Source organism: Pelobates fuscus, chromosome 3, assembly GCF_036172605.1.
Source record: "Pelobates fuscus isolate aPelFus1 chromosome 3, aPelFus1.pri, whole genome shotgun sequence".
NCBI classification, from domain to species: Eukaryota; Metazoa; Chordata; class Amphibia; order Anura; family Pelobatidae; genus Pelobates; species Pelobates fuscus.
The window spans coordinates 323,285,262-323,308,623 of NC_086319.1; the positions used below are offsets into that span (position 1 = coordinate 323,285,262).

Below are 23,362 nucleotides of genomic sequence, written 5' to 3' on the forward strand. Positions count from 1 at the left end.
TGTCTCTGTGTCCTTAGTGTCCCCATGCCTCCCAGTGTCCCCAAATGTCTCAGTGTCCCCATGTCTCCCAGTGTCCCCATGTCTATGTCCACAAGCGCCCCATGTCTCCCAGTGTCCCCAAATGTCTCAGTGTCCCCATGTCTCCCAGTGTCCCCATGTCTATGTCCACAAGTGCCCCATGTCTCCCAGTGTCCCCAAGTGTCTGTCCCCATGCCTCCCAGCCAGTGTCCCTAGTGTCTGTGTCCCTATGTCTTTCAGTGTCCCTAGTGTCTTAGTTTCCCCAAATGTCTATGTCACCATGGCTCCCAGTGTCCCCTAGTCTCCCAGTATATGTGTCCCCATGTCTCTCAATGTCCTCATGTCTCCCAGTGTCCACATGACTCCCAGCCAGTGTCCCCATGTCTCCCAGTGTCCCTATGTTTCCCAGCCAGTGTCCCTAGTGTCTCAGTGTTCCCATGTCTCCCAGTGTCTGTGCCCCCATGTCTCTATGTCCTTAGTGTCACCATGTCCCCCAGTGTCCCCAAATGTCTCAGTGTCCCCATGTCTATGTCCACAAGTGCCCCATGTCCCCCAGTGTCCGTGTCCCCATGTCTATGTCCACAAGTGCCCCATGTCTCCCAGTGTCCCCAAATGTCTGTGTACCCATGTCTCTCAATGTCCCCATGTCTCTCAATGTCCCCATGACTCCCAGCTAGTGTCTCAGTGTCCCCATGGCTCCCAGTGTCCCTATGTCTCCCAGCCAATGTCCCTAGTGTCTCAGTGTCCCCATGTCTCCCAGTGTCTGTGTCCCCATGTCTGTGTCCTTAGTGTCCCCATGTCTCCCAGTGTCCCCATGTCTCCCAGTGTCCCCAAATGTCTCAGTGTCCCCATGTATATGTCCACAAGTGCCCCATGTCTCCCAGTGTCCCCAAGTGTCTCTGTCCCCATGCCTCCCAGCCAGTGTCCATTGTGTCTGTGTCCCCATGTCTCCTAGTGTCTGTGTCCCCATTTCTGTGTCCCTAGTGTCTGTCTCCTCATTTCTCCCAGTGTCCCCAAATGTCTGTGTCCTCATGTCTGTCAGGATCGGGACAGGGATCCAACACGCAGAGTACAAACAGGTGGTAGGTACGTATACCGGACCTTAGAATGGCCGGACTTAACGTAAGGAGTAAGTATAGAATAGTCTAGGGACAAGCCGAGGTCGAGGGAACGAGAGGACAGGTAAGCGAGAGACAAGCCGAGTCAAAGGGTAACAGAGATAAACAGGGTAGTACAAACAAGCCGGGTCAGAACCAAAGAGACAACTAGAATACAAGAGCGCTGAGTGACTAGACAGGCTAGAACCACGACAGGGCAATGAGCAGATGCCGAAAGCCTTACTTTATACCTTGATTCTAGAGGGTAATCACGCCCCCGACGAGTCCTGATTAGTGCTCGGGACTTGACTGACAGGTCGACCCGGGTTGGCGTCATGACGTCGACTACTGAGCGTCGCGTCATATAAGGAAGTGGATCCCTCGCGGTCGGCTTGTAAATGGCCGAGAGAACCGCGAGGAACGGAAGAAACAACCCCTCTGGGAGGATAAACGTCTAAGTCTCTCACCTCCTCTGAGGTAGAGACTACAGGTACCCTGACAGTACCCCCCCTCTCAGAAATGCCCACCGGGCGGAAGGAACCGGGACGAGATGGAAAACGGGAATGAAAAGCCCTGCGGAGGCGAGGAGCATGTACATCCTCCTGAGGTACCCAAGTCCTCTCCTCAGGACCATATCCCTTCCAGTCAATAAGATATTGTAACTTCCCCCGGGAGATTCGAGAATCGATGATGGAGTTGATTTCATACTCCTCCTGACCCTCAACCTGAACAGAGCGAGGAGAGGATATAGTGGAGGAAAATCTGTTACAGACTAACAGTTTCAGTAAGGAAACATGAAAGGAGTTAGGAATGCGTAAGGCAGCTGGAAGAGCTAGACGATACGCAACTGGGTTAATTCGAGTCAGAACCCTGTAAGGGCCAATGTAACGAGGAGCGAATTTCATAGAAGGAACCTTTAAACGAATGTTTCTTGTACTCAACCATACCCTATCACCTGGAACAAAAACCGGAGCCGCCCTTCTGTGCTTATCAGCGTGTTTCTTGAACAACATGGAATTATGTAGGAGAATTTGTCGAGTCTGATCCCACAACTTCCTCAAATTGGCAACATGAACATCAACCGACGGTACCCCTTGGGAAGGAGAAACCGAGGGAAGAATGGAAGGATGAAAGCCATAATTCATGAAGAAGGGGCTGGAACGAGTAGAATCACAAACAAGATTATTGTGTGCAAACTCCGCCCAAGGAATCAAACCGACCCAATCGTCCTGGTGTTCAGAAACAAAACAACGCAAATATTGTTCAATCTTTTGATTGGTACGTTCAGCAGCTCCGTTAGACTGAGGGTGATAGGCAGAAGAAAAATTCAATTTGATGCCAAGTTGAGAACAGAAAGATCTCCAAAAACGTGAAGCAAATTGGGAACCTCTATCGGAAACAATTTCGGAAGGTATCCCATGTAAGCGAAAAATCTCTCTCGCGAATATCTCCGCCAATTCAGGAGAAGTCGGGAGTTTAGTTAAGGGCACGAAATGAGCCATCTTAGTAAACCTATCAACCACCGTGAGGATCACAGTCTGTTTTTTAGAAACAGGCAAATCTACAATGAAGTCCATAGCCAAACAGGACCATGGTCTCTCTGGAATGTTCAAGGGATGTAACAAACCACATGGAAGCGTATGAGGTTGCTTAGTCTTCATACAGACCTCACATGCTCCGATGAAATCCCTAATATCCCTCCGTAAAGAAGGCCACCAGAAATCTTTAGAGATCAAGGAACATGTCTTGCGAATACCCGGATGCCCAGCCGCCTTACTGTTGTGAAAACACTGTAAGAGTTCCAGTTGGAGTTCAGGAGGAACGAAATGCCTTGGCCCAGGAGTCTGTCTAGGCGCCAGATGTTGCAACTTCATGATCCGACCAAGCAACGGAGAGTGAATCTTAAGACTCGTGTTGGCGATAATATTGCCCCTGGGTACTATAGAAGACAAAACCGGCTCAGATATCGCAGAAGGTTCATATTGGCGAGACAAAGCATCGGCTTTAGAATTCTTAGAACCAGGTCTATAAGTGAGCACGTAATTGAAATGCGTGAGGAATAAAGACCAACGAGCTTGCCTGGAGGACAAGCGCTTGGCCTCCCCAATATAGGACAAGTTCTTGTGGTCTGTCAAAATAGTAACAGGATGTAAGGTGCCCTCCAATAAATGTCTCCACTCCTTTAAAGCCATGATAACTGCTAGTAGTTCCCTGTCACCAATGTCATATCTGCTCTCAGGACCTGATAGTTTCTTGGAAAAAAAACCACATGGATGTAAGGGCTTATCCACACCTAACCTTTGGGACAGGATAGCACCTATACCTGTCTCTGAGGCGTCTACCTCGAGTAGGAAAGGCAGAGTCGTATCAGGGTGAACTAAAATTGGTGCAGAAGCAAACAGTTCCTTGAGTGTTTTGAAGGCAAGAAGGGCTTCAGTAGACCAGTTCTTAGTGTCAGCCCCCTGTCTGGTCATATTGGTAATAGGAGCTATAATTGAAGAGTAACCCTTAATGAAGCGCCTATAATAGTTGGAGAATCCAATAAACCTCTGAATGGCCTTGAGGCCCCTGGGTAAAGGCCAATCCAAAATGGACTGGAGCTTATCCGGGTCCATCTTAAACCCTTCCCCAGAAATCACATAACCAAGAAAGTTTATCTGGGATTGGTCAAAGCTGCATTTCTCCAATTTGCAGTACAAGCCATGTTGAAGAAGCTTGCGCAATACCCTTCTGACTTGTCTGTGGTGAGTCTCAATCTCTCTAGAGTGTATAAGTATATCATCGAGATATACAATAACGCAGTCATGTTGAAATTCCCTAAGAACTTCATTGATCAGGTCCTGAAATACTGCCGGTGCATTACAGAGACCAAAAGGCATTACTGTGTATTCATAATGCCCATAACGGGTATTGAACGCCGTCATCCACTCGTGTCCCTGCTGAATTCTCACCAAGTTATACGCCCCTCTGAGATCTAACTTGGTGAAAATCTTGGAGCCTTTTAGACGATCAAAGAGCTCGGTAATCAAAGGAATTGGGTAGGCATTTCTAATGGTTTTTTTGTTCAAACCTCGATAATCAATGCAAGGTCTTAGTGTACCATCCTTCTTCTTAACAAAAAAAAACCCAGCCCCGGCAGGGGAGGAGGATCTCCTAATGAATCCTTTTTCAAGGTTCTCACGAATATACTCTTCTAAGACTAAGTTCTCTTTAGTGGACAAAGGATATACATTACCCCTGGGAGGCATAGTACCAGGTAGTAGATTAATCTTACAATCAAAAGACCTGTGTGGAGGTAAAGTATCAGCATTCTTTTTGTCAAATACTGCCTTTAAATCCAGGTACAGAGGTGGTATTTGTACCTCTGTAGAGTAGGTAGAATTAATCGGTGTGTTAACTGCGCAAAGCGGTGACACTGTCCGTAAGCACCTGTCCTGACAACCCTGACCCCATGAGATTATCTCCCCTAATTCCCAATCAATAATAGGGTTATGTCTTTTTAACCAAGGATACCCCAGGACTATGGGAACAGATGGAGACAAAATAAGTAATAAAGATATGTCTTCCTCGTGTAAGATACCAACAGTTAATTTAACGGGTGTGGTTTCACGAAAAATCACAGGCTCAACTAAAGGTCTACCATCTATGGCCTCAACGGCCAAGGGTGTCTCCCTTAACTGGGATGGGATAGCGTGTTTAGTAACAAAAACTTGGTCGATAAAGTTCTCAGCAGCTCCGGAATCTATCAATGCCATAGTTTCTAGTACTCCCTTCTCCCAAGTTAAAGAAACGGGTAGCAGAAGCCTGTGATCTTTATAATTATGATTAGAGGACAAAATAGAAACACCCAAGGCCTGTCCTCTAGAGAAACCTAGGTGCGAGCGTTTCCCGAGCGACTAGGACAATTTAGGCGTCAATGGCCTCTGACTCCACAGTACATACACAACCCCTCCCTTCTCCTGTACTGTCTCTCCTCTTCTGAGAGGCGAGTATTGCCTATCTGCATAGGTTCTGGAAGAAGTGAGGTTGTGGATTCAGAACTTTGAAATGAAGGAGCTAGTTTAAAGGAAGGTCTACGGTTTCTCTCTCGAGTGTTCTGCCTCTCTCTTAAACGTTCATCAATGCGAGAAATAAAAGAAATTAAATCCTCCAAATTTTCAGGAAGCTCTCTAGTAGCAACCTCGTCAAGGATTATGTCTGATAACCCGTTTAAAAATACATCTATATAAGCCTGTTCATTCCACTTAACTTCTGCCGCCAAGGACCTGAACTCTAGTGCATAATCCACAAGTGTTCGGTTTTCTTGTCTAAGGCGCAACAGTAATCTAGCTGCATTGACCTTTCTACCTGGAGGGTCAAAAGTTCTTCTGAAAGCAGCTACAAAGGCATTATAATTGTATACTAACGGATTATCATTTTCCCACAATAGATTGGCCCATCTCAAAGCTTTCTCGACAAGTAATGTGATAATAAATCCAACCTTCGCCCTATCTGTAGGATAGGAGCGGGGTTGTAATTCGAAATGGATACCTATTTGGTTTAAGAAACCACGACACTTCTCTGGAGAACCACCATAACGTACAGGTGGAGTGATACGGGAAGAAGCACCTACAGTGGCTACCTCTAGACCTGAACTCACAGGAGAGATAGAAGTATTACGCATCTCCTCTGGTTGATTACTAGAACGAGATAGTAACGCCTGTAGTGCTAGAGCCATCTGGTCCATTCTGTGATCCATGGCGTCGAACCTAGAGTCAGAAGGACCAACCTGAGTGTTTGTACCTGCAGGATCCATTGGCCCTGTCGTAATGTCAGGATCGGGACAGGGATCCAACACGCAGAGTACAAACAGGTGGTAGGTACGTATACCGGACCTTAGAATGGCCGGACTTAACATAAGGAGTAAGTATTGAATAGTCTAGGGACAAGCCGAGGTCGAGGGAACGAGAGGACAGGTAAGCGAGAGACAAGCCGAGTCAAAGGGTAACAGAGATAAACAGGGTAGTACAAACAAGCCGGGTCAGAACCAAAGAGACAACTAGAATACAAGAGCGCTGAGTGACTAGACAGGCTAGAACCACGACAGGGCAATGAGCAGATGCCGAAAGCCTTACTTTATACCTTGATTCTAGAGGGTAATCACGCCCCCGACGAGTCCTGATTAGTGCTCGGGACTTGACTGACAGGTCGACCCGGGTTGGTGTCATGACGTCGACTACTGAGCGTCGCGTCATGTAAGGAAGTGGATCCCTCGCGGTCGGCTTGTAAATGGCCGAGAGAACCGCGAGGAACGGAAGAAACAACCCCTCTGGGAGGATAAACGTCTAAGTCTCTCACCTCCTCTGAGGTAGAGACTACAGGTACCCTGACAATGTCTCCCAGTGTCCCCATGTCTGTATTCACAAATGCCCCCATGTCTCCCCGAGCCCCCATGTCTCTCAGTGTCCCCTAGTATCTAGTGACATGGGACACACTGAGACATGGGGACACTGGGAGAAATGGGGACACAGACACTGGGAGACTAGGGGACTGGGCGACATGGGGGCATTGACACTGTGATACATAGGGACACTGATGCCAGGCTGGCCTTCCAATTCTTTGGACAGACATGCCCCCTTTTTTGGGATGTTCGCCCCTTTTGGCAGTTCTGGTCACGTGATTCGCGTCAGTGGTGCACCCTTTTACCCCGCCCATGGACACTGCTGTTATGGGGTATGGATTTACTTGAAAGATGAAAGCATTAATTAGATAAAGAGATTAGCATACAGTATGTGTTTTCTTATAGCTGCATCCTTTGAGTTTCCCTCCAACACCAACTCCATCAGATACAGGACGCTTGCGAGGTATGACTGTTTTAGTGTTTTTGGGCGATAAGATTCTGTAATTAGGCCCCATCATAATTGTCAGCACCAGGCCCGCTGGGCTCTTAATCTGGCCCTGATAACAGGAGGTTTTTAGTACCACTCCAATGGCCATTAAAGGTCAAGCTCACCTGCCCAGTCAAGGCAAACCTCTTAATACACCTTGCAAAAATCACAGACTAAGAGTAATCAGGGACAGACCAAGGTCAAGGAAAACTGACTAACGGGAAAATGATTAAACAGAGACAAAGTCATGGATTCCAGAGTAATCATTCGGCCTGACCAATTCAGAGCCATGAATTGGTGTTTATTCTGCTTCCTGGCTTCAGTGGCAAAACCATTTTTTCCTCGCGAATTGGCAAAGGGAAAGGCTTTTCCAATTCGGCGTGGTGGCTATGAGTCTCTGCAGAATCTGGCCTTCCGAGATGCGTGCACACTGGTAAGGCACGTTCTTAAAGGGTGTGAGCAGTCCAGGGATGATGTGGAGGGGGCATATCTCTAATATATAACAGCCTGTCTCTTGGCCCTCTTCGCTCAGGTGTACTGCGTTTACTACGGTGTTCACTTCAGTGTGCCTATTCTGCCTTATTTGATTACCTGGTATCTGACTATCTGCTTGTTATATCATTTGTGATCCTGTGCTGCCTGTCCTGACCTTTGGCTTTACCGACTACGTCTCTGCTCATTCCCTATTTAGTTTAGTGAATTTCTCCAGCTATCTGCTCTATGCATTAAAATCTTGCATGTATACATCCATATATGATGTGGTAACCTGTCCATAATTATTTTCTTTATAGGTGGTAGCATGACCCAATGTATCAGGGGTGGGATTATAAAATAGGATTAGGGGTATGATTCCGATATTCCGATATTATGGGTAAAATTATATGTTAGTTTAAGGGTTTGAGTAGGGGCAAGATTATAGGAAAAGGTATACATGTAGGGTATCATCGTAAATGGGAACAGGAGCAGAATACAAATATGGTGTGTTTGCCATAGTGGGACATAGTCTGTGAATTTCCCCAAAATAAAATGTGTAAAAAAAACCAAAACATAATATTTTGACCTAGGGCCGTGATAAAATGGTTAAAGCAGCACTGTCATGCCAAACTTACCTGTCTTTAATCGCCGTCTCTTCTCTCCCTCTCTCAGGATCTGTTCTTCATTTCTTCCTGTCTGCTCTAGTATTCTTTGTCTTATGGAGGTTTCCTATGCTTGACCATCTATGACCAGCGGAGGAGCAAAGTGTACTCCATTTCCTGTAGTCAGAGAAATTTTCCAACAATTCTTACCTTTCCTCCGTCTTTCTTCTTTCCGTATTGCCAAACACCCACAAAACTGCCGAATTTAGTCCGAACAAAATGAGAGCAGTTCGTCCATTCATGTTAGGACGAAATTCGGGACTTAATTCGGTTCGAAATTTCATTCGAATGAATTAAATTCCGATGCAATCGCAGTTGCATCTTGCAGCCGCATAGTAGATAGCTCCCTAATTCCCACGGTATTAGGGAGCTATCTACAAAAAGCTGAAAAACCAAGATTGGTCTTTCAGCCAACTTTACTGATACCAAGTAAAATTAACTTGGTATTAATAATTAATCTGCCCCTACTTGCTATATCGTTAGAAGGGGCAAATCTAGTAAACAGTGAGCAGCCTTTTGTGTTTTGGATTATGTGACTGATATATCAATTGTAATCTCAGCATGACAAATTTTTGCTAAGTTTTAGATTTCAAACTGGAATTCACTCCTTGCAATATTTGTGTTATAAGAGATAACAATGAATTGTAATCTTATACATATTTTAACATTAGGACTAATTAGTGAATGTATTTTAAATTTGTTTTCTTTAGTTGCACTTGACATGTAGAAATTATTAAATGTAAAAATAAGAAAATTTTTTGGCAGAATGCATGAATGGCAAAAGTGCCAAACCTGTCATTTTTCAAAATAGCCCTGATCCTTAAAGGGACACTATAGTCACCAGAACAACTACAACTTAATATAGTTGTTCTGGTGAGTATAATCATTGCACTAATACACCGCTCAAGTATTAGACTGGCTTACAGAGATTAATTTTCAGACAAACCTGTTGCAAAGCATTTTCTCGAGTTTGCAATTTTAATTAAGAGAAAAGGCAGTGTTTACATTTCCCCTAGGGACACCTCCAAGTGGCCACTCCTCAGATGGCCACTGGAGGTGCTTCCTGGGGCAGTGCTGCACAGTAGACAGCACTGACATTCAGCGTCTCCACACTCTCCATGGGGAAGCTGAATTTTCCTCAATGAGATGCATTGATTCAATGCATTTCTATGAGGAGGCGCTGATTGGCCAAAATGGTGTTTGGCCCCACCCCCTTGCCGATTTAAGCCAATTCAATGCTTTCTCCATGGGAAAACATTGGATTGACTAAAAATCGGCAATTTTGATGATGTCACCAAGAAGGCAGGGTCAGTGCCGGCGGACCCGCGTGGCGCCGGAAATAAGGTGAGTTTTATATGCTTTGAAGGGAGCTAAGAGGAGGGGTGAGCATCCTAAATAGTGGGTTTAACAATATAGGGTCAAGAACACATGTTTATGTTCCTGGCCCTATAGTGTTCCTTTAAGGGAATGATCCTAGGTTTAATTATTATTAAAAACTTAACACCCCAATGTAAAACACTAAAAAATTTAATCAATTCTAAAACTAAATAATTCTAAACATCCCTTATGCCACAACTATAACCTCTCTTCATCCTTTTAACATTAAACACCCATTTAATCTAACTCTGACATTTACCTTTCTCAACCGTCCCAACCTTAAACTTTACCATAACCACGTTTAGCATTATTTTTAACCCTCTCTGCATTTACACAGCTGCATACCCCGACTATATATGTACTACTGCACCCTAAAGGTAATTAACAAGAGGGTGTATGTATGTCTGTCTGTATGTCAGTATGTATGTGTGTTTGCATATATGTCTCTATGTCAGTATGTATGTGTGAATCTGTATGTATGTATGTATGTATGTATGTCAGTATGTGTGAGTGTGTGTCTGTATGTATGTTAAAATGTGCGTGTGTCTCAGTATGCATGTCTCTGTTTAGTGTGTGTGTGTGTGTCAGTATGTATGTGTATATGTCAGTGTGTGTGTCAGGAATGTTTGTGTGTACCTGTCTGTGTTTGTGTGTGTGTCCTTTTGTGCCAGTGTGTGTATTCTGTTGAGTGTCTGTATCTGTGTGTGTTATTGTGGGTATATGTGTGTGTGTAACTATGTGTCATTGCGTGTGTCTGCATGTGTATCTGTGTGTCTGTATTTGCGTGTGTGTGTTTGTGTATGTATATGTATAAGTGTGTTTGGATGTGTATACACTACACACAAATGTATATAGATCCAATTTGATCTTTGTTATATTCAGGGGAAGCCAAATTGTTTTCAAGTGCACTTGGAGAAGTGTGAATTAAACCCCAGACACGCGTTGGTTATCAAAATAACCTTTATTTTGTCAGTTGTGTTTTTACTCAAAAGTGCCAACGTGCAAATACTCATAGAACAGTAGTGTGAAGGGAGTACAGATAAGACATAGGGATGAACGTCATGTACCTATAAGAGATAAGTTCCGGGAAAGAGAAGGAACAGACTGATTTAGGAGAGACAGCTATCTGCTCCCGGAACTAGACATATATGGTCTTTAGTGTTGTTTTAAACATTAAGCATTGCCTGAGTCCAAGTTTGCCAATTTTAATATAGGCTATCTAATATGACACCTATAAGCTTGAATCTTGGAATCAAGGTGAATTCTTTCTCAATTCCCTCTTTTGATCCAAGTGTCACCCAAATGTCCAAGGTATACCCAGGCCTGCTAGCCAAAGCCTGTGGAACTTTCATTATTTTTTCACCACGGATCCCTTGGACTGAGAGACCACCAGAATCAGCGAAGGAGAGTTTCTTCATTTGTTAGGCGAAGCAACATCGTAAAAACCTTCCGAAGGTGCACTCAAGGGAATTTCAAATAGTAGATATTTACTTAGGTGTCTTCTTTACATAACGAACAAACTGTCCCGATCGACGTTTCGACCTTCACAGGGTCTAAGTGATAGCAATATACAAGAAAATAATCAAGTGACTTACTATTACGGTTGCCTCCAGGCTGGCTGGAAGTTGGACCATAGAAAGGATGCTCCTAGCGCTCACCAAAGGACCATCAACACCGTAGACACCATAACTACTGAATATACACCATAAGTACTGCAGACTCCACGAACCGCCGCTGCTGGGCTAGGATCTCGCCGTCTGCTATGGACCCTGGACCTACAACCAGGCTCCAGGTTCCAGTAGGTGAACCTCTTCCTTCTGTAGAGCGAAGCAAGATCAGGAACAAGAGCTCTTACAAGAGCTCAGTAGCTAAGGGAGTATAAAGAGCATAGCAATCCCTGTAGTGATTATAGCTGTCCCCTACAAACATGAGTCAAGGCTGCAAATTAGAGGGTCAAGTCATTCTATTTTATTGGCACCCAAAGGGCTTTCTTTTATGCAGGTTTCCCTTACATAGAACCACCCACAGGGTTTTACAGAACAACCAATAACACACGTACATGTACGTACAGAAAACACTCCCAGCAATTACACACAAAATCCTCCCCCTATGCCTGTGATATAATTATGGTACACAATGCTTAACATAATTATCACAGGCAGGGAAAATACAGTTTTTATGCATACACTGTAACTTTAAAATATACGTCCAATCTTCATAAAATTTACATATTCAGAATCTGCACAATTTAAATATAAACATAACCATAAATCACACAAATCCCTCCAGTGGATAAAAAATTAGACGGAAGTCCTTTATGACCGACCGCAAACAGATTTTCCTGCCCAAAACAGTTCCATAGATTTGGGCTGTGCGGCCGGTCAATTTTATGCAGAAAAATGACTAAGTCCCATTCGAACGTGCGTTCGAATTGCCGAACGGGACTTAGTCTCTGCAGCTGGAAATTCAGTGTAGGAGAAGGTAAGGGTCAGCGGTGTTCGGTGAAATGTGTAGCCGATTTCAGTTCCATGAATTTGGCTACACACACCGCTGACCTCGTTCGAATAAACAAAGATGGTCACCGCCACATGTTAGTTTGCACGAACTGCGGCCACCCAGCGGTCGGCAATTTACCTACAGCAGGCATGGTGATGGGCTCTGGCTGCAGTCTGGCTCCACTGGTTCTGGTGTAGAACAGGATCTCTGGAGGCTGTTTGTAACTGTGGTCCCAAAATTCAAAGTTCAATGTTCAATGTGAGAATGGCAAGCAGCTCCAGTTTTTGGGGCCCCTTACACAGCTCAAGGTCTGGGCTCCAGGGCCTGACGGTGAGTATGCCCATAAGGCCCACCCATAAGTCCACCTACATGTTCCACCCATGAGTTCGCTCACAGGGAGTGGAGTGTGTAGGGGATGTGTTATGTGTTACTGTAGAGAATCTAATGTGTGTGCTTATGGAATGTAGTGTATAGGGATACCAGTTTGTGTAGGTGATGCAGTGTGTTTGTGTGTGGTGGAAGCATTGTGTTTTTGTGTAAGGGATAAAAAGCAGCGTGTGTTTGTGTATAAGGGATGTATTGTGTGTTTCTTGTTGTGTGTAAGGGATGCATTGTGTGAATCTGTGTTTGTATGAATAAGGGATGCAAAGTGTGTTTCTGTGTATGTAAGGGATGCAGTGTGTGTGTCTGTAAGGGGTTCGTTGAGTGTGTGTAAGAGATGCATTGTGTTTCTGTGTCTGTGTAAGAGAAGCAGTGTGTGTTTGCATGTGTGTTTCTGTGTATATGTGCAAAGGATGCATTGTCTTTATGTGTAAGAGTTGCATTGTGTGTGTGTGTGTGTGTGTTTCTCTGTGTGTAAGGGAAGCATGTTGTGTTTCTGTGTGTATAGGGATGCATTGTGTGTGTGTGTGTGTGTGTGTGTGCGTGTGTGCGTAGTGTGAAAGAGCTCCCTGTCCTGCCCCCTGTCCTATAGAGCTCTCCCTTCCATTCCTTAGAGATCTCCCCTGCCCCTTAGTGATCTCTCCTCTCCCCCCCACCTCCCTTAGTGGTCTCCTTTTCTCCCTGACTTTCCATTAGTGATCTCTCGTCTCCCCCTTAGTGGTCTCTGCTCTCCTCTGCCCCCCCTTTCCATTAGTGGTCTCGCCTCTCCCCCCACCCTCCCCTAGTGGTCTATCCTCCACCCCCCCTCCCTTAGCGGTCTCTCCTCACCCCCCTCCTCTAGTGGTCTCTCCCTCCCCCACTTTCTCCTCAACCCCCCTCCCTGTGTTCTCATCTCCCCCCGTTCTCCTCTTATTCCCCATCCCTGTGTTCTCATCTCCCCCCGTTCTCCTCTTATTCCCCCTCCCTGTGTTCTCCACTTCTTCCCCCCCTCCCTGTGTTCTCCTCTTCTTCTCCCCCCGTCCCTGTGTTCTCCTCTTCTTCTCCCCCCCGTCCCTGTGTTCTCCACTTCTTCCCCCCCCGTCCCTGTGTTCTCCACTTCTTCCCCCCCCGTCCCTGTGTTCTCCTCTTCTTCTCCCCCGTCCCTGTAATCTCTTCTTCTACCCCTGTAATCTTCTCTTCTTCTCCCCCCTCCCTGTAATCTTCTCCCCTCCCCCCTGTAATTTTATTTTCTTCTCCCCCCTTCCCTCCCTGTAATCTCTTCTCCTCCCCTCTAATCTTCTCTCCTCCCCCCCTCCTGGTAATCTTCTCTTCTTCTCCCCCCCTCCCGGTAATCTTCTCTTCTTCTCCCCCCCTCCCTCCAATCTTCTCCACTCCCCCCTCCCTCTCTGTAATTTTCTTCACTCCCTCCCTGTAATCTTCTCCCCCTCCCTCCCTGTAATACTCTTCCCCCTCCCTCCCTGTAATATTCTCTCACCTCCCCCCTCCCTGTAATATTCTCTCCCCTCCCTCCCTCCCTGTAATATTCTCTCCCCTCCCTCCCTCCCTGTAATATTCTCTCCCCTCCCTCCCTCCCTGTAATATTCTTCTCCCCTCCCTCCCTGTAATATTCTTCTCCCCTCCCTCCCTGTAATAATCCCCCCCCCTCCATGTAATACTCTTCCCCCCTCCCTGTAATACTCTTCCCCCCCCTCCCTGTAATACTCTTCCCCCCCCTCCCTGTAATACTCTTCCCCCCCTCCCTGTAATACTCTTCCCCCCTCCCTGTAATACTCTTCCCCCCCTCCCTCCCTCCCTGTAATATTTTCCAGTAATATTCTCCCCCCCCTCCCCGTAATATTCTTCCCCCTCCCTCCCTGTAATACTCTTCCCCCCTCCCTGTAATACTCTTCCCCCCTCCCTGTAATACTCTTCCCCCCTCCCTGTAATACTCTTCCCCCTCCCTCCCTGTAATACTCTTCCCCCTCCCTCCCTGTAATACTCTTCCCCCTCCCTCCCTGTAATACTCTTCCCCCTCCCTCCCTGTAATATTCTTCCCCCCTCCCTCCCTGTAATATTCTTCCCCCTTCCCTCCCTGTAATATTCTTCCCCCCTCCCTGTAATATTCTTCCCCCCTCCCTGTAATACTCCCCCCCCCCTCCCTCCCTGTAATATTCTTCTCCCCTCCCTACAATACTTCTCCCCCTCCCTACAATCTTCTCCTCATCTCCCCTGTAGCGTGGCCGAGCTCCTCTCCGGTCCGCGACCCGGCCGGACTGACAGGAAGTGCACACTGAGTGTGCACTTCCTGTCAGTCCGGCCGGGTCGCGGACCTCGGCCAAGCTACAGGGAAGGGGAGGTGAGGCAATGCGGCAGCCGTCTGAGCGCTCTCTATAGAGCGCTCAGGCGGCTGAGGCATTTAAAGGGCCGGCGATGGGGGCGCAGGGCGCCCCCTCCTATATGGCGCCCTAGGCGGCTGCCTCGTTCGCCTTATAGGAAGCGCCGGCCCTGCTCACTCACTAGCAGACACACACACACACACATTTTAATGTAGTGGTACTGGTGTCTATAGCATGTCTCTACAGGTTTTCAACGTAAACACTGACTTTTCAGAGAAAAGGCAGTGTTTACATTGCTTCAAAGTAACACCGCTAGTGACAGTCACTTAGACGGTCACTATAGGTGCTTCCTGTGTCAGTGCACCTACATTCAGGGCCTCCACACTCTGGAGGCGCTGAACGTTCCCCATAGAGATACATTGATTCAATGCATCTCTATGAGGAGATGCTGATTGGTGTAGCGTTTTGCAGCCAATCCTATGACAAAGCATTGGATTGGCTGAGATCATCAAGCTTGATGATCTTAGCCATAGAGGCAGGGCCAGTCGAGGGGAGACCTGCACGCTGCGTGGGGGGGAAAAAAAAGGTGAGCAAAAACACTATTATTAAAACACACATATACACCATGACAGACACAGAAACACAAATATACCATGACACACACACACACCATGACACAGACAGACACACACACATATACCATGACACACACACCATGACACGGACAGACACACACCCCATGACAGGCAGACACACACCCCATGACAGGCAGACACACACACCATGACGGACAGACAGACACACACACACACACACACACCATGACGGACAGACAGACACACACACCATGACACAGACAGACACATACACACACACACCATGACAGTCAGACACACACACCATGACAGTCAGACACACACACACACACACACCATACAGACAGACACCATAACACAGACAGACACACACACACACACCATGACACAGACAGACACACACCATGACAGACACACACACACACACACACACACACCATGACACAGACAGACACACACACACCATGACAGAGACACACACACACACACCATGACACAGACAGACACACACACACACCATACAGACAGACACCATGACACAGACAGACAGACACACAGACCATAACACACATTACTCCTACCTGCCAGGGGGTCGTCAGTGCAGACTGCTGTCTGTGCTGGCCGCTGGGGGACTTGTGCAGGAGTCTGGCGGCTGCTGGGGGAGGTCTGCTGTCTCTCACTTGAGGGGAGGTCTGAGGTGGGCTGTCTCTCACTGGAGGGCAGGTCTCGGTGGGCTGTCTCTCACTGGAGGGGGGTCTGAGGTGGGCTGTCTCTCACTGGAGGGGAGGTCTGAGGTGGAATCGGGGGGCTGTCCCTCGGTGATGGCCGTGTTTAAGAGAGCATTCTCCGAGGGGTGAGAGTGTCTGGGGCGATCTTGGTCTTACTGGGCGGTCTCAGGGCTGGGAGTGTCTGGGGGGCGGTCTCAGGACTGGTTTGTGTTTGGCTGGGCAGTCTTTCAGAACTGGAGGTCTCTCGCTGTCTAGGCGGTCTCTCTCTATAGGGGCGGTCTCTCGCTGTCTGGGCGGTCTCTCGGTCTATCAGGGCGGTCTCTCTCCCTGTCTGGGCGGTCTCTGTCGCTGTTTGGGCGTTCTCTCTGTCGCTGTCTGTCTGGGCGGTCTCTGTGTATAGGGGCGGTCTCTCTCCCTGTCTGGGCGGTCTCTCTCCCTGTCTGGGCGGTCTCTCTGTTTGGGCGGTCTCTCTCCCTGTCTGGGCGGTCTCTCTCTCTGTTTGGGCGGTCTCTCTCCCTGTCTGGGCGGTCTCTCTCCCTGTCTGGGCGGTCTCTTCCTGTCTGGGCGGTCTCTCTCTCAGTCTGGGCGGTCTCTCTCTCAGTCTGGGCGGTCTCTCTCTCAGTCTGGGCGGTCTCTCTCCCTGTCTGGGCGGTCTCTCTCCCTGTCTGGGCGGTCTCGGTCTGTCTGGGCGGTCTCTCTCCCTGTCTGGGCGGTCTCTCGGTCTGTCTGTCTGGGTAGCTGCTGTCGATCGGCCGGACATTATTCGATTGCGGTGGTTTGTTGATATCGGAAGGAGGCGGACGGTCAGACTGTTTCGGCCGCTCGGGCTGCCGTTCTCCCGGATGGCTTGTCACGCACCCACCGGCGGCGGACCAGGCCGAGTCTGATCGGCTCAGTCTCCGGAAGGGGGCAGTGTCCGAGCCTGGAGCCCATGACAGGCTGAACCTAACCGGTCCCACCGGGACTGCCCGAACCGAGAGTCCGCACCGTGTCCCAGCCGGGCTCCCTGCCCAGGCCGCACCATGAGCGCCTCCCCGGCCTCCGGCAGCTCCAACCCGCGGAAATTCAGCGAGAAGATCGCTCTGCACAACCAGAAACAGGCCGAGGAGACCCGGGCCTTCGATGAGTTAATGACCGACCTGACCATGTCCCGGGTGAGTAGGAAACACTGACATCCGGGCAGGAGGGTGACCCCGGGCTCCCCCCACACCCAGCTCTATGGGGGATACTATAGACCCCTCCATACACTGCCTAGGAATGTAAACATGGAGCTCTGTGTATGGTATGTCTAGGGGGGCACCATGGAGCTCTGTGTATGGTACGTCTAGGGGGGCACCATGGAGCTCTGTGTATGGTATGTCTAGGGGGCACCATGGAGCTCTGTGTATGGTATGTCTAGGGGGGCACCATGGAGCTCTGTGTATGATATGTCTAGGGGGCACCATGGAGCTCTGTGTATGGTATGTCTAGGGGGGCACCATGGAGCTCTGTGTATGGTATGTCTAGGGGGGCACCATGGAGCTCTGTGTATGGTATGTCTAGGGGGGCACCATGGAGCTCTGTGTATGGTATGTCTAGGGGGGCACCATGGAGCTCTGTGTATGGTATGTCTAGGGGGGCACCATGGAGCTCTGTGTATGGTATGTCTAGGGGGGCACCATGGAGCTCTGTGTATGGTATGTCTAGGGGGCACCATGGAGCTCTGTGTATGGTATGTCTAGGGGGCACCATGGAGCTCTGTGTATGGTATGTCTAGGGGGGCACCATGGAGCCCTGTGTATGGTATGTCTAGGGGGGCACCATGGAGCCCTGTGTATGGTATGTCTAGGGGGCACCATGGAGCTCTGTGTATGGTATGTCTAGGGGGCACCATGGAGCTCTGTGTATGGTATGTCTAGGGGGGCACCATGGAGCTCTGTGTATGGTATGTCTAGGGGGGCACCATGGAGCCCTGTGTATGGTATGTCTAGGGGGGCACCATGGAGCCCTGTGTATGGTATGTCTAGGGGGCACCATGGAGCCCTGTGTATGGTATGTCTAGGGGGGCACCATGGAGCCCTGTGTATGGTATGTCTAGGGGGGCACCATGGAGCCCTGTGTATGGTATGTCTAGGGGGGCACCATGGAGCCCTGTGTATGGTATGTCTAGGGGAGCACCATGGAGCTCTGTGTATGGTATGTCTAGGGGGGTACCATGGAGCTCTGTGTATGGTATCTCTAGGGGGGCACCATGGAGCTCTGTGTATGGTATCTCTAGGGGGGCACCATGGAGCTCTGTGTATGGTATCTCTAGGGGGGGCACCATGGAGCTCTGTGTATGGTATCTCTAGGGGGGGCACCATGGAGCTCTGTGTATGGTATCTCTAGGGGGCACCATGGAGCTCTGTGTATGTCTAGGGGGGCTATAAAGACCTTTGTATCAGTGTATGGGTTATGTTTTTGGGTGACCCATTGAGACCTGTTTATGCCCTATGTCTATTGGTGCATAATGGAGACCTAGATACACTGTCTAGGAAATGCTCCATATGCCATGTTAGTGTAATATAAAGATTTCTGCCATGCTTAGAATGTAATACAGAGGCCTCTTAATCACTTCTCTAGTAGGACAGCATGGGTACTTTATATACACTCTTGCTTTCTATAACGTGACTTCCACAAGGTAGGTGTCAATTGTTGACATGTAATGTTATATGAAGAGCAAATAAATAGTTTTTCTGGTTTACATATTGCTAGCTAAATGTTTATCAGATGGTTGCATAAGTAGTGAATGGATTTATAGAGAGGTAGAGTTTTATTTGGAGGGATAGGAGGGGTTAAGTGTGTTTAAGTGAGTAGGGCAGCAATGGTGAGTTCTAATTTCTTCTCATAAGTGTCGGCTTTGGTGTGAAAGCTTAAATGTACTTTAGTGAGTAGCAAAATGCAGATAAGTTGCTTTCAGTAGTGACAGTTCTGGGGGTTTATAATGGCTCTAATGCAGTAGCACAAGGGTTAATATTGTGTGTGTCTGGATACAGCATCAGAAAGTATGGCATCTCCCTCCCACCCGCTGTACAGTGTTACACTATCTTACTTTCTCTACAAGATCAATAAGCGGCCCTGTTAAAAAAAAAAAAAGTCTCTGTATAACTAGTGTTGTATTCTATTGGATACACCTAGAAGTATATTGCCTACATTTATTTATACGATTATACTCTCCTAAAGAGCACTATTGACGCACTTAAGCTGTCCAAAGTTTCCTTTGGTCTTGATTATGGATGTACTTTGTCTAACTTACAATGCCTTGTGTTTCTATTAGTGGCTGAGAGAAAGTAGTGTTTTTTTTTTTTTTTTTTTGGACGTTTTACAACCCTGATATGTGCTGTTAATCTCTGTGTGCAATATCAGATAACCTGCATTAAGCATGCATGTGTAAATCCCAAATCATTGCTTTTTGTTTCTAGTAATTCTATAATTGGAGAGACTCATAGGTGCTCTTATGACTCCTCATTTATCACTGAAACACACTGGGAACCTTATATTCTCCAAAAAGTCAGGGTCACAAGGTTTAAAAGGAAATTATTCTGGTGAATTCTTGTAATTGCCATGTTGGGAATGTAAACATATGTTTATCTCTTCTGTTATTTGAAAGAAAAAAATCCCCCTCACAACTTGCACTGTGACTGGAAGGCTAAAAAGAAGTGAATTGATGTTCCCTGACATCCTTTAGTAATTTGTGTTTAATCTTCCAATTTAAATAAAGGACCAGGGGGACAACAGGCCTCACATAGGGTAGTTGTCAAACTATAACAGTTATCATCAGCTTAAAGGGACACTATAGTCACCAAAGCCCCTACAGATTAATGTAGTTGTTCTGGTGTCTATGGTCTACTCCTGCAGGCCCTTCAATGTCAACGCTGCCTTTTCAGAGAAAATACAGTGTTTACATTGCTGCCTAGTAACATCTCTAGGTGCAGTCACCTAGAGGGCCACTAGAGGTTCTTTCTATTTGAGGTGTGTGTGCAGCATCTGGGTTTAGAATCTCCACGCTCTGCATGAAGATGCTGAATGTTCCCCATAGAGTTGCATTGATTCAATACTTCTCAATGAGGTATGTTGCCTCGCATGCTCGATAGCCTCCCAAAGGTGTGGTGATAGACAAGTAAGTTTAATCTTTTTAATTAATCTGATGGGGCTAGAAACCTAAACAGCTACTCCAACACTTTGTTAGGAATATATATTTGTATTCCTAATAATATAGCGTACCTTTTAGAAATACAATTCTTAAACAGTGCACTTTCCATAAATGAAAAAAAAAAACAACAACTTAATTTATACATTACCAGAATACATTTTCTGAAAATGCCATGTAAAGGTATGTAAAGGTATGACTCCTCCCCTCTCCTGTCTTTCAGTTCTCAGCATAGACCTTTGACCGACATTTTCTGGACAGGAGAGAGCAGGCAAACCACATGTGATTTTCCTGCGCTCCTTAATACAACTAGGGAGCATGTGCTGTAGTTGCCATGATTAACCCGCTCACAAGAGTGAGTGTAGGAATGGAGCCGACTTGTTTGCATTATCCTGTGTGTGAAAGTGAATGATAAATACAGAGCCATTAGTGTGGCAGTGAGTTAGGGGAGGACCATATACAGTGTGCCGTGACCTTTATGGTAAATTCTATATTTATTACTTTAGTTACTGTTATGTAAAAGGGACCACTATAGTCACCAGAACAACTACAGCTTATTGTATTTGTTCTGGTTAGTATAATCATTCCCTTCACGCTTTTTGTGTAGTCAACACTGTTTTTAGAGAAAATGCAGTGTTTATATTGCAGCCTAGGGATATCTCCACTGGCCACTCCTCAGATGGCTGCTAGAGGTGTTTCCTGCCATTCAGGGTCTCCACCCTCTATATGGAGACACTGAAGTTTACTCATAGAGATGCATTGATTCATTGCATCTCTATGAGGATATGCTCATTGTCAGGGCTGTGTTTGGCTTGAGCCGGCTCTACCCCATATCTGCCTATGGGGAAGCATATAATTGGTTTTGAGCAACACTTTTGATTCTGTCAGCCAAGCAGGCAGATTAGGGACAGAGCCAACAGCAGACTGGAATTAAAGTAAGATTTTTCTATATTTAAGAGGCTAGATGGTGTTTTTCACTCGTTAGCGTCAGGAATACATATTTGTGTTCTTGACCCTATAGTGTTCCTTTAAACTGTACCTGTCATGACAGGTTCACTTTAAACAAAAATATACATTCTCAAAAAAAATTTGGTTTGTACAAATTTCCCTTGTTTAGTGTTCTGCATTCACAAGTTTTCCTTTTTTTTTGTTCTTCCATGGTTTATTTGAGGGGAAGAAAAATCTGTCAGGAAAATGCCGGAGTGCTGTACTTTCATTATAGATTATTGGGTCTCCCCTTTCCCCCTAAATTAGAGAAGTAATTCAGCAAAGAGAGGGTCTTCTTACCTCTGCTTCACCTTCCAGCCAGTTAAAATTCTTTTCATAGAGAGCGGTTGAGAGGCAGCATGCATGAGCAGTGATCGCTGTGCTTATATTGCTTCTCTGTGAAAAGTATAGGCTTCTGCTTTGTGCAGGTGTGCACGTAAAGTGTCCAGAAGGGCACTCTCCTAGCTGCCTGATTGACAGTTTGGAGTCTGCAGTCTCGTCTTTTTTAGTTGAACTTGTTTCTCTTGAAGGGATACTTTAACTCCTAAAGCACCGCAGCAATCTAAAATGCAATCTTTCTTTACAATTTATAAAATTGTGTTGTTTTAACAGTACTGTTTTATTGTCAAAATAAAATTCTTATTTTTAACCCCTTCAGGACGGAGTCAATAGTGCACGTTCTGATCAAAACAAAACGTAAACAAAAACTGGAATTTGCGCTATATGTCTCTTCAACCGTAATTCACCGCTGTCACATTAAGTGCACCCACACTTATTCTATATAATTTTGTTCAGGAGAAACAGGGCTTTAATTTATCAATAACTATTCATATATGGAACATAATTTATTATGAATAAAATTTGAGAAAATAAGATTTTTTTTTTTTAAATTTGTATTTCTGTCTGCCATTTTAGCTGTGAATGTCATAATACTGTTAGGTTTTACTGCAAAAAAATGCATATATTTTGAAAGTTACAGGATCAAATATAGAACGTTCCATTTTCAAATTGAAATTTGCCAGATTAGTAATGCTACCTTTGAGACGGTGTGGTAGCCCAGGAAAGAGAATTACCCCCATAATGGCATACCATTTGAAAAAGTAGACAAGCCAAGGTATTGAAAGTGGGGTAAGTTTAGTCTTTTTTAGTAGCCACTTAGTCACAAACACTGGCCGAAGTTAGCGTTCATATTTGTTTTTTGTGTGAAAAAAGCAAAAAACGAATATTTGGCCAGTGTTTTGTGACTAAGACTAAGTGGCTACTAAGAGAGACTGGACATACCCCACTTGCAATATCTCGGGTTGTCTACTTTTGCAAATGGTATGCCATCATGGGGGTAATTCTCATTCCTGGGCTACCATACGCTCTCAAAGGCAACATAACTAATCTGGCAAATTTCAATGCGAAAAAAATGATATGCAAGCCTTATATGTAACTCTCTAACTTTCCAAAGCACCGTAAAACCTGTGCATGGGGGGTACTGTTATTCTCGGGAGACTTCACTAAACACAAATATTAGTGTTTTAAAACCGTAAAACATATTACAACAATAATATAGTCCATAAAAGTGCAGTTCGTTTGTAAAAAAATGCAAAAAACGTCACTTTTACTTAAAATATCATCGTTGTAATACAATTTACCAGTTTGAAACACTAATATTTGAGTTCAGCGAAGTCTCCCGAGTAAAACAGTACCCCCTATGTACAGGTTTTATGGTGTCTTGGAGAGTTACAGGGTCAAATATAGTGCTTGCGAATTAAATTCTATGCACTTTCTCCCTGTGTTGTCAGGCATGTCAATCAAATTTTAATTAATCAAATCACATAATTATGTTAAAAGATTACTTAAATATACATGTAGAATTTTAATATATATACATATGTATGTATATATATTTGCGGTTATTTGTATTTTATATATATATCTATATATAGATAGATAGATACATATAGAATGTCATTCTAAGTGTATTTTGTTACATATATATATATATATATATATATATATTAATAACAAAACACAGAATGAAATTACATATGGATATATAATTTATATTAAATTTTGTTTCATTATTTTAATTATACGTATATATATATGTATATGTAGATCTATTATATATTATATATATATATATGTAACGTCATTCTAAGTGTATTTTAATGTTAATATATATATACTTATATTAGTATTAAAATA

At 45.7% G+C, this 23,362-nt stretch overlaps 1 protein-coding gene across 2 annotated transcripts in view; it reads left to right on the top strand.

The window, feature by feature from the left end:
- Nucleotides 1–16,750: 16,750 nt before the first annotated feature.
- CRTC3 (CREB regulated transcription coactivator 3) overlaps nt 16,751–23,362 on the top strand; it is a 133,348-nt gene continuing 126,736 nt past the window's right edge. For both annotated transcript variants that reach the window (XM_063448968.1, XM_063448969.1), the window contains exon 1: nt 16,751–17,165. In XM_063448968.1, coding sequence (XP_063305038.1) covers nt 17,034–17,165 — 132 coding nt within the window. In that variant the 5' untranslated portion in view covers nt 16,751–17,033. The remainder of the gene's footprint in view (nt 17,166–23,362) is intronic.